The 19,907-nt window shown below is 32.2% G+C and overlaps 2 protein-coding genes across 3 annotated transcripts in view; both read right to left on the bottom strand.

Moving 5' to 3' along the window:
* The window catches only part of LOC144854385 (CREB-regulated transcription coactivator 1-like), a 14,897-nt gene extending 13,271 nt beyond the window's left edge, over window positions 1-1,626 (bottom strand). For both annotated transcript variants that reach the window (XR_013614588.1, XM_078712331.1), the window contains exons 1-2: window positions 1,551-1,626; window positions 983-1,095 (exon numbers count right to left, since the gene is read on the bottom strand). Coding sequence is in view for 1 of the 2 variants with exons in the window: in XM_078712331.1 (XP_078568457.1) it covers window positions 983-1,061 (79 nt within the window). In the remaining variant the exon portion in view is untranslated. The remainder of the gene's footprint in view (window positions 1-982; window positions 1,096-1,550) is intronic.
* LOC144854599 (CREB-regulated transcription coactivator 2-like) lies at window positions 1,547-19,342 on the bottom strand. The gene is made up of 5 exons (XM_078712537.1): window positions 19,142-19,342; window positions 18,847-18,957; window positions 11,418-11,459; window positions 2,044-2,132; window positions 1,547-1,610 (listed from the first exon to the last, which is right to left on the bottom strand). The coding sequence occupies exons 1-5, from the start codon at window positions 19,340-19,342 to the stop codon at window positions 1,547-1,549; spliced, it is 507 nt and encodes a 168-aa protein (XP_078568663.1).
* Between the last annotated feature and the right edge of the window lie 565 nt (window positions 19,343-19,907).

Genomic DNA, 19,907 nt, shown 5'->3' on the forward strand with positions numbered 1-19,907 from the left:
CAACATTTTGGAGAGACATTTAGACATTTTCAACTTTATTTTATTCCTTTTGAAAAACACAAAGTGTAACATGGCTTTAGAAGGGTTTATTCACCATGCAAACTTTCAAACAACAAAATTAAATTTCCTATTTGAAACAAAGTAAACATAGTTGAATTTACAAAAATACAAATAATATTAAACGAATCACCAATATTATAATATAAAATTTAGGGATTCTACAGTAATATCATTGCTGGAATGTCAATATATTCTCCTATATCCCTTCTTTCTACCATTTATTTGAAATGACACACCTGATATATGTTCATATTTGTTTTAGTAGGTACGACACTTTCTAAATAAAATGTTCTAAACTAATGCAGTGATAAAATACTTTAGTAAAGTGACATAACATTTGAATATATTTTTAGATTTGCTTATGGTTTCATTGTTAATGGTGTTATGGGTTTTAAATAAGAAGTGGATAACTAATGAACCATGTATGTATCCGTATGTGCCTTTCATACTACTTCTTATTAGCAATTTTTTGTATAATTTCACAATAATATTATATATCAGTACAAAACAGTAGCATCTGTGCTTTACTTTGTGTTAGGTTGTAAAAAATTGTTAAAAAGTTGTCCTAATAAAACTTGATTGTGTTTATTTTGGAGAAGCGGATTTGGGAGAGTGGGTCTTGCAATTGTCCAGCCTCTTGTTACTTAGTTTGACAGACCCTTGAAAGTAAAAGGGACATAGTTTACAACATGTACCTTATTCATAAATTTGGTTCATGGTATCTGTAGTGATATCTTGACCTAGATGTTTCTGGACATTACAGTATCAGTGATTACATAATGACAACTAATTTAACAAGAAAGTGTCCCTTTAAAATGGGTGTTCACTTATGCGACAAACGTTCACAAAGTTTACAGTAAAAAAGGAAAATAAACAAAATTCTGATACTCCACAAAGGGACGGGAATATCACATTATCTTACCAGAAAACATCGGCATACCTCTAGATCGAACCGGAGCTGTCTGGGGCGCTGGATATGATGCAGTATCCACTCCACCCATGGCTGTTATATGCAATGAGGAATCTGAATGTGTTCTGTATGAAACATAAATTAATAAAATAAATATAAAATATAATATGCTAAATATTAAACAAACCAACAGTGGTGTTGGTAGTCTATGAGTGCTAGCTTACCTGGATAAACCGACAATAGTCCTTTCTCCTCGAAGAGCAAGAAATAACTCGAAAAGTAGAAATTTTAATTGAACACACTTCTTCACAAATGGTATAGTCAATGAACTGGTTCTGGAGCCTCCCCACAAACCACCATCACATTAGAGAGTTATATCTCGCTCTTCGAGGAGAAAGGGCTATTGTCGGTTTATCCAGGTAAGCTAGGCACAAAATAGACTATTTTTTTATATATATTTGAAAACTTGAGATCTTGGTTAAATATTTTTACTAAAATAAGTCCAAGGCAATAGCGGCTTTACTAAGTCTAAAACCTATATACATATATATATTTTTTTAATAGATTTTTCATATCTTACCTCCTCCATCCAGTTTCTGATGGTGGTGTTAGGTAGTGCTGTGTATATGGTGTGTTATCCAAGTGCTAAGCGCTAAGGAAAATAAGCTGTAAATTATAATATATAACAAATTGATTTATTCATACATACTGTATTCAAAATTTTTCTATATCAGAAACGAATATATTTGTTTCTTGGATGGTACTATATCATTTGTTCTAATTGATAATTAAATATTTAGTACAAGTTAGTTTAAATGAGCAAGTATCACTAACGTAGTAACACCTTCAAATTATATAGTTTAGCAACAAAAAGGTGATGTCCTTTAATAAAGGTACATGTTATTCAAAAAACTTCAATAAAGTTACATTTATAATGAAACTCTCTCTGTTTTTTTATTCCCTACAACCAGTCAAAGACAGGTACTATGTACTACTGGCATAAAGTATATTTATAATGAAAATTAAATTGAAATTGATATCAGTATGTTAGTGTATAAAATTAAGTAAAGGATATGTGCTTTTTATGGTACACTCGCCGGCATACTAGACCTGTGTTACGCCCAATTGATTGCGTATGCATCTCGTCATGACGAGGCATTACCTGAAAAATACAAAATGAAAAGCACTTTATCAATAAGAGTGAAGATGTATAATAACTACAAAAATAACAATAGTAAGTTGTACTCAGAGCTATAAAAACAAATTAGTATTTATTGTTGTTGTTATTGTTAGAGATAATGATATCATTAGCAGGAGGGTAGGCAGAACCATGGGCTTCAAATTATGTTCTGTTCTTGGAATAGTAGATGTCATACATGTACAGAGAGTGTCTCTTTGTATGAGGTATCATTTATCAATTCCAGATTCTTTTGTAATTTTTGGGAACATAATTCTTAATTGATTTAAAAGTAGCATTACTTTTGACTGTTTTGATGTTGAAACAGATTCACTTCAGCTGCAATGTGCTGCCATTCTTTTAAGGCACCATGTAAACTGTAGAGTTTTGAAATGTATGATTTATTGCACTCCTCTCGAAAGATGTACTAGGTTCTTTGAAGTGCACATGAGCCAGATGTGTACACTGGACCTACAGTTTATACTCCTTATCAAAGAAGACTTGTTCTACTACCAGAACCATGGAGCGAGCGAGGCTCAAACCCCGATGTTAATATGGCAAGGATTACTGTCTTAACAGCTTGGCCACTCACTCGCTTACTGTATTTTACTAAGTATTTATTCACCATGCAAACCTTTTTTTGCTTAACATTTTTTTTGAATTTTATAGAAAACTTCATCAAACAAGGCTATAGTAAGGACCAGCAATATTTTCCTTACAATAATCCTACAGTATACAAATTCGATTCACTAATTCCAAATTGAATACAATTTAAATTCAAAACACATTATAATTCATATGAATTGATGAATAAATTAGTTGTACTGTACATTCCATAAACTAAAATCAAATTCTAGCCCAAGGTCAACTATAAAAATGTAATTCTACAATATTCTCATAAATAATATATATAATGATGAATGGGTAATGTCTTATCATTCAAGCATAGAATATTAATTTTTATTTTATTAATATCAGTGGATAAAACAAGGCACTAAGCACTTGCAATTTTATTTTATTGATTTTTATTTTACTTTGAATACAAATTGTAGTGCTATTAAAAAAATGCCAGTTCTGAAAGCTAATACAGTATTTAATTGTTATTTTGATTGCACTTATATATTTACCAGCAAAATATAAATTAATTGAATTTAACTGTACCCATCCAAAAATCTGAAATAAAAGATAAGCTTTTTAATTCTATACCAAATTTAGTCATATATTATAAGCCCACCTATTTTCCACATTTTTCGTCGTTTTTGAGTTCCTTACCTTGAGGGCGAGCTTTAATCAATTTAAAAACATTTTTTAACACTATTGTTACTGTACATACAGTAATTAGCAGTTCACTATTGAGTGAATTACATTACTACAATTGCAAAGATAGAAATGTATCACTAAAATATGAGGAAAGTAATTTTCATGGTTTAGATTGAAGGGATTTAAGAGACTATGTTGTCACAAAGATGGACCTAGAAACAAATTACACTGTCTACTGTACACATATCAACAAGGATATTTATTTTAAAAATTTAAATATAATTAGTATCATATAAACCAATAAATTATTTGAAAAAAACACCTAAAATCAACATAAAGCCATATGTAAATGTGTCACCAACGAATGAGATAATACCGGCTATCTACTGTACAAGGATGGAAAATTAAAATGAATGATGAACTAAGTTCATCATTTAACTAAATGAGACTGTATTTAGTTAAATTTTTATGAATGCACAAATATAAGTGTGTTTTAAATATCTGTTTAAAAACACTGTTGATATCAACAAAATATCCTGTACACTATACCAGGTACAATTGTCTGAAGTTACTAAATGTGGTATTTTACTACATAGGAAAAAAAAGAAGTAATAAACAAATATTTTCTTAAAACTTTTTGCATACACAAATTCAATCTTTGTTTAAAAAATTATTGTCCCCCAAATCATCAATTAATGGTATATATTCTAGGTAAAAACAAACTACTTTAATTATTTTGTAAAGTGTAAAAAAGAAACAGAATGGTCTAGCAGAGTAACCTTTATAAAGACAACCTTTGAAGAATCGTCCGGCACTGTGTGGGCGACACAAACATCAATATGATATTGTTAATCTTTGGTAATATCACCCAAAAGCATTACATATACATTGGTAAAATGTCATTATGAATTTCTTCTGAAATAGAAGACTCTCATGTCTGAAGAATGGATTGATCAAATAGCTATGCTTATGCAAATAACAGTGTGTTATCTACTACTACTAGGCTGCCAATTACTGTAAAAAAAGAAAAAGACAGTACAGAGCTAGTAGCCTGGGAAGTTGAAAGGGTCGAAACAAACCTCCATTTTGATGTAGTGACCTTTTCAAAGACCAGTAGCGGAAGTGATGGAAAATAAGCTTAACTACGCCTACTGTAATAACTCATGATGGCAAAAAGAATCTCCTATAAAAATCATAGATTGACTCTATTTTGTATGTGCACCGGCCCCAGAGAAGAACAATGTGCATGGCCCCAGGGAAGAACAATGTACACGGCCCCAGAGAAGAACAATGTGCATGGCCCCAGGGAAGAACAATGTGCACGGCCCCAGGGAAGAACAATGTGCACGGCCCCAGGGAAGAACAATGTGCACAGCCCCAGGGAAGAATAATGTGCACGGCCCCAGGGAAGAACAATGTGCACAGCCCTCGGGAAGAACAATGTACACGGCTCCAGGGAAGAACAATGTGCACGGCCCCAGGGAAGAACAATGTGCACAGCCCCAGGGAAGAATAATGTGCACGGGCCCCAGGGAAGAACAATGTGCATGACCCCAGGGAAGAACAATGTGCACGGCCCCAGGTAAAAACAATGTGCACGCCCCCAGGGAAGAACAATGTGCACGGCCCCAGGGAAGAACAATGTGCATGGCTCCAGGGAAGAACAATGTACACGGCCCCAGAGAAGAACAATGTGCATGGCCCCAGGGAAGAACAATGTACACGGCCCCAGAGAAGAACAATGTGCATGGGCCCAGGGAAGAACAATGTGCACGGCCCCAGGGAAGAACAATGTGCACGGCCCCAGGGAAGAACAATGTGCACAGCCCCAGGGAAGAATAATGTGCACGGCCCCAGGGAAGAACAATGTGCACAGCCCTAGGGAAGAACAATGTACACGGCTCCAGGGAAGAACAATGTGCACGGCCCCAGGGAAGAACAATGTGCACGGCCCCAGGGAAGAATAATGTGCACGGGCCCCAGGGAAGAACAATGTGCATGACCCCAGGGAAGAACAATGTGCACGGCCCCAGGTAAAAACAATGTGCACGGCCCCAGGGAAGAACAATGTGCACGGCCCCAGGGAAGAACAATGTGCACGGCCCCAGGGAAGAACAATGTGCACGGCCCCAGGGAAGTACAATGTGCACGGCCCCAGGGAAGAACAATGTGCACGGCCCGAGGGAAGAACAATGTGCACGGCCCGAGGGAAGTACAATGTGCACGGCTCCATGAGTTGATCTGGTCCTCTGTGGGTTAAATAAAGTTGAATTGAATTGGTTATCCCTTCAAAACCTAGATTATTCCTTGACAGGATCTTGTTTAAAGTGTTCATTCAATTTTGCAATTTTGCATAAACCAACTGAGCATTACAGTACGACAAACGACGGTTTATACGCATTGTCAAAAACAACAATTTACAAAGGAAGTCAAGAATTTAGCTATGCTAAACTTTTATAATTGCCACCGATATTTAATAGTTTTTTATAGTTTGTCAACTGGGTGGGTAGCTAAAAGCAATTGTATTTACACAACCAAGCAGTAAATGAGTTGTTCGATTATTTCAATGGAATACCAACAACAACAAGCTTTCATAGTGAAACCTATTGTAGTGGAAATAAGTTTGTTTTGATTGTAGGGAGAATTTTCAGATAACTCACGAGGGAGATTCTCAAATACGGTATCTAAAACTAATTCTCTATTAGTAGCAGAACCATCCTGTTTATCTGTACAGTACATCAAAGTAACATTTAAATGCATTTAAGTATGGTTCAGTCATGTTTATTGTAGGATAGAGTAGATGAAAAATATCAAGAATATTTGGTAATGGGCCAATATATTGATGTGAACATTTTCCTTTCTGCACCTAAATTTTATTGTAGGTGATTCACACTGACCACAACAAATGAACAACTCAGACAAAATAAGATTTTAGTAGTTTTTTATGCGTCCTGTTAAACATCATTCTGCACAGGCGCATACGTTTGTTCATCAAATGATTTTAATAATTTCTTATTTTGATCTTTTTTATTTTTACTATACTATACCTTGGATGTGGGCCAATCTACTGTACACTAGAAAAATGAAATTAAATCAAGAATTTTCATATTTCCTAGGGCTAAGGAGCTGAGTAATATTATTATTATAATACGTATTATTTGTTGGCGGTGCACAGTAAAAAAGGGTTTTATCTTTTATGCATAGATTTTTATCAATGATTTTTGTCTGATATGGAGTATAGTATTACAGAAGTTCTCGAAGAAAATTGCTAATAATAAAAACACTATAAGAATGAGTACTACACAATGAATAGTACAATAGTATACGACGACCAGCAACAACCTACTGTATCTCTGATATGCATCATCGATCATAATGGAAAATACCTGAATCTTTGGCATCAATGCTTTGGTCATTGAAGGGCTGACAGCCAATGAATGGGGATTTAGATGGCTACAGCAACATCATTAGCAGCTCACTGAATAGCAAGTCAGAGAAATTAGCAGACAAAATTTAATGAATACAGCCACTAGGCTTCATTTGACAGCATAAATTAAACGAGTAAAGACTTAACGATTGTAGCTCTACTGAAGAAGGTTTGCCTATTACGTTTCACTATTTTGATAGGCCTATTTAATGCTCCTCCTCCTCCTAACATTTTTTACTGACAAATACGATTTACAAACATCAATGACAATAATTCATTCAACAGTTAAATAAACAAACTAAAATCAACATAAATTAGACAAATATTCTTATGGAGAATTATTCTGAATTATTATTTTCAGTGTTTTTTTTAATGGTTCAAACTGTTATTAAACCGCAGCTTGCATTGATGTTGCATTAAATTGTTAATAAAAAAAATCTTGACCCTGACATTTTGACCATCAAATTGGTGTCTGACACTCTCGGCCTACAGTAGATAATTTCACATTTTTAGCTTCATTCATTCACTTATTTGTAAAAAAAAAAACTATCGATGATAGAAGTTTTTTTAAATTTTAACTTACACTGCGACTGGTATTTTGTACTATAATGTATCAAATATAATGGCAGTTCACAACTGCCTTGTCGATTAAAACAATTTGATACACTATTTATTTCTGGTCAATGCAACATCAACAAAATGGCTGGTCAAAAATACCTATAAATTGAAATTGAATTACTGTAAAACCAAATTATATACCAATTTAGTATACTGAAGCTATCATGATATTAGTTATGAAGATGGGATCATACAATAAACACAGTAACTTATACTCTGTATTTGAGTTACTTGTTAATAATCTCAACAAATCAATATCTGTCAAATATATTATATTCATCAATGAATAATAATACAACAATGACATTGAACATAAACAAAATATAAGATTACAAAGATTGATTTTGTAGTATTGTAATGAATCATAGTATTATTACCAATCACAGACACAACAGAACACTGAAAATCTTTATAAATTACTATAAATAACCATATATTTTAGTACAAGGTTGATTTGGGGTGTTTTTTTCTCTAATACAGTAAATATTTAAGGAGACATATTCTAGTAGCTAACCTCAACTGTTTTTCTAATAAATGTTATGTAGTACAGTATTTATCTAATTAAATTAATTATAAATGTATATAATTTTTTATCAATATGACTGTAGTAATTGACCATACTATTACTGTTGGTTTATCCTTCTGTAATACAGTACACGCAATACTTGCTGTACACTAAACAGACATCAGAATTGCACTTGTATACATGTCAACATTTTATAAAAGCACTTGGAATATATTTATTTATTTATTTATTATACTGGGGGACCTATTCAGTAGGAGAGAAATTTAAAAAAAAAAGTCCATACAATAAATCTAACAGTGGACAAGTTTTGAGAACATTCTATTTATGTTATTACATTACAGTCACATGGAGGTACAGTGCGATATATGGCAATATTTTGATTGCTATATTGAAATACACAGCAGGCCTTGTTTTTTGAAAATTAAAGGCGACACTGTGCTACAAATTGCACTCCGCAATATATTTAAGGATGCTGTAGGTGTGCTGTTTGTATTTTGGTGTGTGGAAGTTTACCAAATTTAAAGATGTATTGTCCCTTGAAACACAAAAAAATGAAGGTCAAAATATTCTAAATTTAAATTGGCCATATCAAAGTTATTCACTTTAAGTCGAAAATTCGAGCCTTTATTTCGAAATCTTTTTTTTTTTATTTTTTTGGAATTAGTCAAAGGGACAATACATCTTTAAGCGTGTTGTAAATCGCACTGCTCAAGGGCAGTTTAGGAGTGTGTTTAGGTGAGTGATCGCACTCACTCGTCTTAAAAGACAAGGCCTGACACAGGCTAAATTTTTAGGTGTGAATGTTCATATCATTATCATTTATTGGAACATCACAATTAACATACAAAATAAAATTTTTTAGTGAAATTGAAATTCAATCTTCAAAAATATGTACTTACTGTAGGCATTATTAACGGACTATATAAGGTCAACATGATTTTCAATTTTAAGTTGTATTATCGCTGACAATTGTCATGGCAATGGCTGTTATTCAGTACAATATAACTCCCTCTACTGTTTTTTGTTTATTGTATGACTTCTACATTATGAATTCTTATAAAATGTGCTGTTATATTAAACATAGTGTGTATATATTAATTATATCCTTGCAATTTCTTTAGTAACTGGTATTTATTTTATAATGAACATTATCTATGCCATTTGATTAGTTTATTTTATAACAATGCCATTGTCACCCATTTCAAAAAGATACTACACCTTTCAATTCATAGAGAAATTGAACATGTTGCGCAACATGGTAGGCGCTAACACTGAGTGGAAACCAACCTGTCACACTGCACTGAAAAATTCATTTTATACTATTAATTTTCCACTTCCAACCAATCAAATTGATAAAATTTAATTGAGGAATATTAACTTCCACATTACTCAATATCGACCACAAAAAAATTGGTTTGTTCATAGATTTTGTGGCATCAGTTGATCAGATGATATTTAAATTTATCTTTATGCATTTTAATTTATACAGAATTAGTCACAAAAAAATGAAACATGATGAATTTGAATTATCTTCCCCTTTTAAACACATTACATTTCTCCTTACGCTATCAAATTTTATTTTAATCCCAATTCTCTTCACGCGTTGAGCATTCACAATGAGAAGGCTGCTCTTGGATTAGGTACAAATTGACATTATAAAACAGATAGTACACACTATTTGGTAACAATGGATTGCTAAAACTATCTGATTTTTTTTTTTTAATGTATTGTATTCTCGCCATAATTATCTAGAAATAAACAAATCAAATATATCGGTTTTCTCCCAATTTCAAAATCAATAAACATGATACCAAAGACAGTATCTAAAAAATGTATTATTACTTTATCATCCAAATATACTGTAGCATCTAATTGCTTGCTATACTGTAGTGATGTTTTTAATGGCTAGGCCTAGCCCACTACAGGTATATACCACTATTGTACTAGGAAGTGTTTATGTTTAGTGTAGTTTATTAAACCATTTTTAATATCGGGTGTAAGACATTTATTCTGGTACATATAATTTAATATTTTATATTTTTATATATTCGTATTAAATCTATATTTAATAAGCTTTAAAATGAACCGTTATTTATTAAAATTGGTCTATTACAATATACGAAGAATTATCAATGAAAACATACGAGTCGCATTCTAGTTGAGAACATTTTCATTTTTGGGTGCACATAGTTATGATATTTTTTCATGAACAGCAGTTTGATATGTTATAGATGTTGTTTTTTTATTGAAATCTCAAAATATGTATCTCAAAAGTTGGGGTTGCGAGACTCTGTGTCGCTTTTGTGATACTGTAAACTATGTGAAAGCCCTCTGAAATGGCAAATCTGATGCTACAGTACAATGATTCTGAGATCAATAATCGCAGTGTATTGCAAGTACATCATACTCCAATTAACTTGTACCTTAAAACAATAGTACTGTAAATTATAGTGTTGGTTATAGCACACGTGGCAAGCGCTGACTTAAAGCACTGAAGCGAATCTTGGAAATGACAGCAAGTTGAAAAGGACAAAGTCACAACAAAGAAATGTATTCTTGGTGCAACTTAAAATGTTTTAATCAAATTGAATTCCTTTTTTACAGTAATTTGACTGGATTTATTGATTGTGAAAATGTTTATATTAGGAAAAATTAGTTTTAAATAACAATACAGCACTTTTTACCAAAAAAAAATGAATTGCAAAAATACAGAAGCTTTGCATATCATGCAAATTTAAAATATCATGCAATTTTGAATAATGCAACAGGCTTTGTAATAACACTAACAATATACAGTGCTTATGTGTTCCTTATCAGCTAAATTTGTCAACATTAAAGTGTTAACACATACTGTATCTCTTATTGCTATCACCATTAAATTACATTGATGCAAGACAGAATAATGAATGGCCACAACAGGCCAGTTACTGGGAGGGAGGAAGTTGTACACAATTGACCGGCAGACTGCTTACTATTTTGTTAATAAAAATAAATGTTAAAATATCAAATTAAAATAAATATTTAGTTTTTTAATAGTCAGTATCTAATGAAAAATTAGTACAAACATATAACAAGACAATGCCAATTGAATTATACACCAACATATTATAATAGAAAAATATTATTTCAAAATTATAATCCCAATGGATTTAGAGTATGAAAAAAAATACCAACAAGAGTATTAAATTAAAAGAATTATTTTATAAAATTAAAAATTAATATTTTCAATGTTATTAACAAATGCAACAAACCAAAAAAAAGGAAGAATTTTGCAAAGAGAATTGTAAACCAACCATGATTCGAAAAAGTACAATAGAATGAAATTAAAAGAAAATACAATCATAATACAGTATAGCTACATTTTTAGAAATTAATAAGTAGAAGGAATGCAGAACAGTAGGTTGTTATTTATATTTCCGAGACATACTGTATGACTTACCTCTGAAGATTTATAATAACCATGTCGTCTCCCTACATTTTCCTAGATATGGCAAAGAGGAATAATAACAATAAGATTAACCTAAAATACTATGGAAATCAACTAGAAAAGGTATCTTTTGGTAGAAACAAAATGGTAGAAAAGCTATACATGTTGTTACTGCTACACTATGTACATGTTGTACACTAAGTCAGTCATCTAGTCCATTACAGTAGCACTGTTAGTTGTGACGTTTGTGGACCATGTACAGTACTGTACACTGAACAAAAGTGCGCTAAGCTAAATTATTAACCATTTACTATTTACCACACTGTACACAGGCCTACTACTGTACAATACTAATACTGTAAAAGGTTATAATTTATTCCTTTTTTTAATACCTACAGTATAGTAGATACAGTACAACAGAAACAAGGTTTTCTTTTTAAATCTAAATGAGTTGTTTGCAGAAATATCTATACTATTAATTATACTATAGTAAAAAATATAGTAAAATTAAATGATTGAGTTATTTATATAGCGCCCTCACAGAATATCAATACAGGTACATTACCCACCTTGTTTGTAGTACCTGCAATATACTGTACTATAAAGTAGTGATGATTCTTTGGTGAGAGTACAGTATACTGTAGATGCAGGTAGGAAAACAATAAGGTGGGTAAAATGAAATTCCATATCTACCACAAACACAACAATAAAAATTGATGTTGATGATACAATAATCACTATTTATTAAATTAAATTGGAATAAAATTAAACATCATGTAACAGCTGTACACAAGGCATCTGATGACCTAGTACAACCCCAAGGTACCTCTAGCTGACGAGGGTGCATTTCTTAATAAATATTGGTTCTTTCATTTCTGGGTTCTTTTTCATTTCCAGCATCTTGAGACGATCTAGTGATTGAAAATAAAATACTAATACAGTGAGTCCTGTATCCAATTCTGAACCTAAGGTATTATAATGAGATGTTACAGTAGGAGCTCATTTTACTTAAGCCTTGGCATTATGTGGTAGGGTGCCCAGTTCCTTTCCACACCACCTCATCCTCCCTAGTATTTTCAACCAGGTACCCATTTACAGCTGAGTAAACTGGGAGTTGTCAGGAATTGAACCTAGGTCTCTTTGTATGACAGTCAAGTGTCCTAAGCACTCGACTACTCAAATCCCATACCTAAATACTATACAGTACATCTCATTAATTCAGATTAAAGGCATCATGGTTGATTTTACATACATTTGAAGGTGTTGCAGATTTAGCCCAAATTGATTTGACAACCTGCTATCCCGAAGACAAGTGGTTTGTGATTTCATGAATCATGAATGCTAATCAAACGTCGTTAAAACTTAACAAATAATCAATAATCATCAGGGTTTTGAAATAATTGATTTCAACAGGTCATGGTCAATGACCTTTCAAAGATGAATTTTAAAGCTTTGTCTACACTATCAAACTTAAAGTGACAAAAAAATGTGATTTGCCAATATGGACATGATGATGTCATATATATATGGGCACATCACACTTTTTTTGTCAAACTAGTTTGATAGTGTAGACAGAGCTTAAGAGAAAATAACAAAGAAATTAATAGAGTGCTGGGCGGTTTAGACTCCAAGATTGAAACAACACACCTGGTGTACAGTACTTAGGAACTTGGTTGCAACTTATTGGAGGTGGTTCACAATGTAGTTATTAAGGAGCCCTGTTTATCACTACCAAATTTGGTCATATCACTACCATATTTGGTCATATCACTACCATATTTGGTCATATCACCACCATATTTGGTCATATCACTATCATATTTGGGAACATCACATTTTGTCACATAAATTAATGTGGACAAAGCTTTATGCACTCGTTTTGAGGTTTCATATTTTTGCTTAATACTTATTCATTACTGTACTCTTTTTCAATACAATATTTTAGACAAATTTAATAATTAAATATCCATAAAAATAGTATCTACTGTATAGTAAGTTAAGTATATATTTTAATCAAATATTAAGTAAGTTAAGTATATATTTTAATCTTAATATTAAGTTCACTCATTTTAATTTCAAAACACAACTTCAAGCTTACCGGATGCGGAACTAACCTATGTTTTTTTATACTGTAGTAATAATAGCCAGTGGTGCTTTTTGGCCATGGGAAAAAAGTCATACTGTGACAGCTTCAGGATTTGAACCCAAGATTTAAGGGTTATAAAGTAAGCATGTTAGCCTACCAAACCACCAAGCTACAGTTTCAACACTAATTGCATAAAATCTAGGTTAAATTTTCTACAGAGTACAGAATTCTATAAATAATTCAAGTCAAATTATGAAGTAAATTAGCCAAAGGCGGGCGTACGTTGCATGCATCACAACAAAAGCACTGCTTATTCAATGGAAACAATAGAGCGTGTAACCAAGTTATCAAACCTGCCATCTAGGCCTTATAAACATAAACATGCCTAATACACTACAAGCATCGTTTTCTGTCAATTTCAATTTGAACTGACTATAGAATAAATAACCCAATTGCAATTTTTCCAATCCAATATAATTAGGACCTACGTTTTGCACATACTGTACAGGACCAAAAGCCGTACATACAGTAAAACATGGGATTTAGTGAAATTAAATTGAATTTCAAACATGTACTATACTGTAGATCCTACATAGCTGCTGCAGTATGTGTTTATATCTTACTACTTTAAACTATAGGCCTAAAAGTAAAACATTTAATGAATGGAAAATACATAGAAAACAACATACTGTACTATTTAATGCAGTTTACACAATTTTTATCCAGGGAATGTACAATTAGGGTCATCATCCACATAGCCCAACCTGCTATGTCCTCATTGTCTCACAATTCATATTATTAGGGAGCTTTTGATTAAATGAGATGACGAACAACATCAATGTTTCGTTTTCACGTGGGCTACTATACGATTGGCGCATATTGATATAAAGTTTGCGGTACACCACGTATATTAGTTCTGAAAAGAACTGTTCAGATTTTCTCGCGCATAGCCATGTGAAACCAAAGTGAAATTCCAAAATAAATTATTATTATTTGATTGGCCGGCACCGGACCGGAACCCATGCCAGAGAGGTGTGAAAGACCCTTAAGTTACTGTAGGTCATGTGAATTCATTGTGTGCATGCAGGGACCTCACGCTATTCCTTAAAACAGTTAATGGTTTGTATGTATAGCAATGCATCTAATTCTGTACTGTATGCATTTACTATAAATTCTGTAACTTGCAAGTGTTCAGTAGCCATGGTATTGGAATGCCATGGAAGAAATTGCGTACCTAATTGTCAACACAATACAAGAAATCATAAACAGTATATTGACCTATGCCAGTTTAATTTACCGAATAATATCATTAATATTTTAAGATAGTCATTTAATCAAAATATTCATTTTATCCTTATGCTTATTAATTATGAACATTCAAATAACGAAACGGTGTGTGTGTCGTCGTGAGTGGGCGGATAATCAACATCAATACAATGTATTGTGTCAAGGTACATTAAAATACATAATATCACCAAGTGATATTTGTTTTTGGTACTATTATTAAGCTACAAGTCAATAAACTATAATTTAATTGCCTCTTACCAAGTGCAAATATATCTACTCATAACTACTGTACACTTTCTGTGGTTTATATTATACTGTACAGTAATTAAATTATAGTCAAACAATAACTGTAATTATTAATAAAAACTTCTATTAAATAAGAATGTTAAAGTTTTACAGTACATGTACAGTACCTACTACCTAAAACAGGTTTGTACTGCATTTTTGTATGGTATCAATGTGTCAAGCTGTAGATTATTTGACCTGATACTCAATATACTTGGCACAAAAATCTACAGTTGGTTATTGTTTCTTTATTAATTCAGACACTAGCAAGCATTTTGATTTAAAAAATCATTGAAACCTAACCAATGTGTATTAAATTCTTGACGGACGTGTACCCCCTTTATGTCTGGATGCGGTATCAATTAGAAATATTTTATTTTTAATCTTAAATTATGAATATTAGAATGTTAATCCTTTGTTTACAGTACAGTATCCCTACCTCTTTCTCTTTCTAATAATATAAATCTAATTATAATTTTACTGTCATTTCTGTTGTATATGTGTACATTTTCCCCAACAGATTGTAATGGCCAATAGTGGGTAATTCAGGATTGTAGTTTCTGACAAATTTCCTCAAATAAAAAAAAATGTACTACTAAAAAATAGTCACATAAAAAAATATATACATCGTATCACGTTCTAAATTCTTTTCGTGTTGTAATGTCTCTACGTTATGAAAGGAAATGATGATGGTGGTACATTGGAACGTTCCAACTTGAGGGCGTGGCTGCGGACCAGTTCATTATGGTCCAGGAGTGTTCTAGGAACTTTGTACTGTATCTAAGCCCTCCCTCTCTCTCTCTGGGAACACGGGCTACTGTCGATTTATCCTGGTAAGCTACAGTAGGCATGAAATAGACGACTATGTTTTACATTAGGGTGAAGGCTGGAAATAAGTACCTTAGGGAGATACTACATTGTTCAGTTAAAAAGACTATTTCCCTGCCTCCCTACAATACAAAGCACTATATTATTAGTGTAAATAAAATCTACAGTATGGCACTTAAACAGTACAGTTAGATAACTCTCCAAACGGCAGTTCAAATCCAGGGTTTTTGTTAAGGAAGACTCGCAGATCTTTTTGGTCAAGTCAGACAGTACTGTAATAAGCTAGGGTTCCTTAAATTATGGGTATTATATCTAATGGTCTCCCTTATTTTTCTAAAAGTCTCCTTTTTAAATTTATATATTAAAACAATACAAACAATTGCCTACTTTATCTTGTCTTCAAATCATACAAAAACATATAAAATAATAATAAATTTATTTTTGAATTTAAATAGTTTTTAACAAAATTGATATACAGTATTAAACAGAAAGCACATCACACGTCGACTACTGTGTGATGCATTAATAAATTAAATTATCAAAATGATAATTATTTAACAAGTTAGGCCAACAAGTAAGATCATTGAAAACAACTTAGACAGAGTCATTAACCTTTCAGATACATTATTTGTGTTTCAAAGGCCTACAGTATAAGGCTCTATCAAACTAGTTTGACAAAAAAAGTGTGATGTACACAAATATGGCAGGGATATGCCCAAATATGGCAGGAATATGCCCACATATGGTATTGATATGACATCATCATGTCCATATACTTTATGGATGGGCACTTTTTTTTTGTCACATAAAGTTTGATAGTGTAGACATAGCTTTAAACCTCATGGTTGATATAAATGATCTGAAATCGACAATTTAAACCTTTCGTTGCTACAGTACTGTACAATGGTAGATACAGTACAGTATATAATTCAATATTTTTAATCTGTATTCTACATGTTCATAAATGTATTTCTATATAATTTCTATACAATTGAGTACAAGACAACAGTTAGGGGAATATAGTAAAATGAATTTCAAAATATGGTTGAAGAGAGATAATTAACATCAATATGAGTAACAGGATACTTAGAAACAGCATTCATAACAATGTTTACATAATCTAATCATATACTGTAGCATATACAAAATGTCTTACAATATGATAAACATTATCAAAATTATTGATGGTTAAAAACCTGGTTAAAATTTAATTGTAATATAATGAAAATACTGTAGCTGAATGAAAAGCGTTTTGTGAAATAAATAATTGTCACATTTCTTTTCCAAATATTTCAAAACTATAAGCCTGGGCAACATTAAAGTTCTAGTTGAACAGTATAGTACAATCGTGATAGTTTTGCAGTTAAAGTACAACATCTTGACTCCACAAGTTTGGCTAGCAGTGGAACTTGATAAATGTAAATGCTCAGACTGCTTTGGGCAAACTCTAAAGTGGGCCAAATTTAGACCATATCGCAATGAGGTTATGCATTGATTTTCGAGGGTCACACTTTGAAATGTGTAGAAAATGACAATACATCGTAGGCTACTGTATGTTTAAAATGGCTATTTCGTAGATGGCAGGGTTAACATCATGGTTACCAGCTGTGAATAATTGTTACGTATTGCAAACAATGCTGAAATATTTATTTTAATATATATTGGAGGTTGTACTGTACATTACATAATTTCGTCTAAAGAACCGATAGTTTCTACAATTACTGTTATGGCCCTACTGCATCAGTAATGAACATTTGCATTCAGTTACTATACATAAAAATAACTTAAAATGACCAACAGTGATTGATACACAGAACAGTACTGTCAATGTTCATTTATATTTTTATTTTAAAAAATAGCTAACTTTGTACGTTCACAAATAATATGAAGGGGTTGTTTATCGAGGTTATTTATATATTTTTAATCCATTCTGTTATTGGAAGGTTTCCCACTATTGACTATGACTGAAATACATCATGAGGAAACAATGTGATCCAGCTACTGTATGAAGCAAACTTCAGATACATTTCTTTCTGTATTGTACACATGTCGTATTCTGTTACCCAGTTCCTACAGTACTGCACTGCTTCTATAAATCTAATCTACAGTACAGGTCCTATTTCTTACTTATGTCTTTCCATTACCTATAGTATCATCTACAGAGTACAAACACTGCCATTATTTATAAAGTACAGGTACAACAACAATCTACAGTTTGCTATACTTTATACTGTACAGCAAGCACATGGGAAATGAGGAGTGGTCAATAGAATACTTATGTATTTTAGCAGTCTAGTACTGTAGGTATACTGGGCCATCTATAAATAACAAGCATATCAACTGATCATTATTATTATAGGCCTATACATTGGCAAATGAAAAAAAAGGTACATTGGTACTGTATTACCATAACACAAAACAGGTTGATGTAAGTATCTACAGTCAAACTTACAAAACATACAGTACAATCAGTAAATTAGTACATTTCGATAGTGTTGTGTATTGTAATTCCTTAATATCTGTGATAATGTTTGAATCTTATTTATATGTTAAATCTTAAAAAGTATGGATGAGGTTGGGTGTCTACAAAAATAGGCCAAAACAAAACTCTCTTAAATTGATAGGCCTACTAAAACATACAAAATATGTAAATTATATTATAGTAAGAATAAAAAAATCAAATGTTTTGCTATTGATTGAAAACCTGCTGGGTCTAACTGCAAACAAAAATATTTAGCATAATAATTATTGATACAGTTGGTAAACATACTGTAAAATGCAGGAAATTACCGGAATACTATCAGTAATAGGCATAGGTCTACATCAATAGGTCTGTGCTGTATAATATGTAATTAAGGAACATGTGAAAGTAAAATTAACAAATAAAAGTTTTATTTAAAACATAAACAAACTGATTATTTAAATATATTATTTGTTGCCATAAAAAACACTCACCTGAAATGCACCAGCGTCCATCATTGCAACATTGGGTAATGATCCACCAACACTTGATTGTAATTGTGGATGCATTGGGCTTCGTACACCATACATTGGTGCAGGAGGTTCCTAAAATCGACAAAAAAAAACATGTGTTTACTAGGCCCAGTTAAACGCACGCATACCATCTAAATCCAACATGGACGAAGCAACCCGAGCGAGCTGGGCAGAGAGCCAGGCTTAAAAAAAGGTCGACCGAATTCACGGTTGTTTCACCAATTAAAGCCATCTATTTACACCTGATAATACTTACCCTGTTAATATTAGATACATCTTTCATTATTTTATCAAAGGCAGCATTTCCTTCAGCCTGCCTTTGAGCATGTAAGGCAATTTTCTCACTAAATTTACGCGGGCTGGATGTCATTTTGTCTATTCCATCGACTTGCAATGTAGCCGAGATGTTGTCATTTTCAGCTATTATGGCAGGGGGTCGCTTTACAGCCAATGACATAGCGTAAAATATGTCATGTGACTTAAAGCTGCTTCCGTATATAATGAGAACGGGTCAATCCTTGACCCTTTGAAAATACCGCGCTCTTGTTTTTATAGAAAAAAAAAACAATATCAAATTATATCAAAACGTAATTTGAATTAAAAATAGGTAAAAAATGGTAACATCAATAAAAAAAAAAAAAAGTATATAAAAGCTATTATCACGTAGTAGGTAACTCAACCCCCGTATTAATATTTTAGTACCTATTATTCCCATAATCCGGGCCTATGAGCCAAAACATAATTAGTATAATTTTGATTTTCATTATAATAATTAATATTTTTTAATTATCGTCGTCGGCAGAAGCAGTGCAATTGGTTTATTGTTAAATAATTGGCGTAAATAATAGCTCCACCAATATTATATTATTCATCCAGGTTCAAACGCTTATTTCATGAAGTTAGTTTTGTGTTTGAATATTTTGAATATATAATACAAAACGAATAATACCCTATCTAGAAGAAGGTACCAATATCCCAGTATAAAACATTAATTTAATAATAAATATACAAAATATTTTCAC

The sequence above is a fragment of the Antedon bifida genome, chromosome 10 (genome assembly GCF_963402885.1).
Source record: "Antedon bifida chromosome 10, ecAntBifi1.1, whole genome shotgun sequence".
Classification (NCBI taxonomy): domain Eukaryota; kingdom Metazoa; phylum Echinodermata; class Crinoidea; order Comatulida; family Antedonidae; genus Antedon; species Antedon bifida.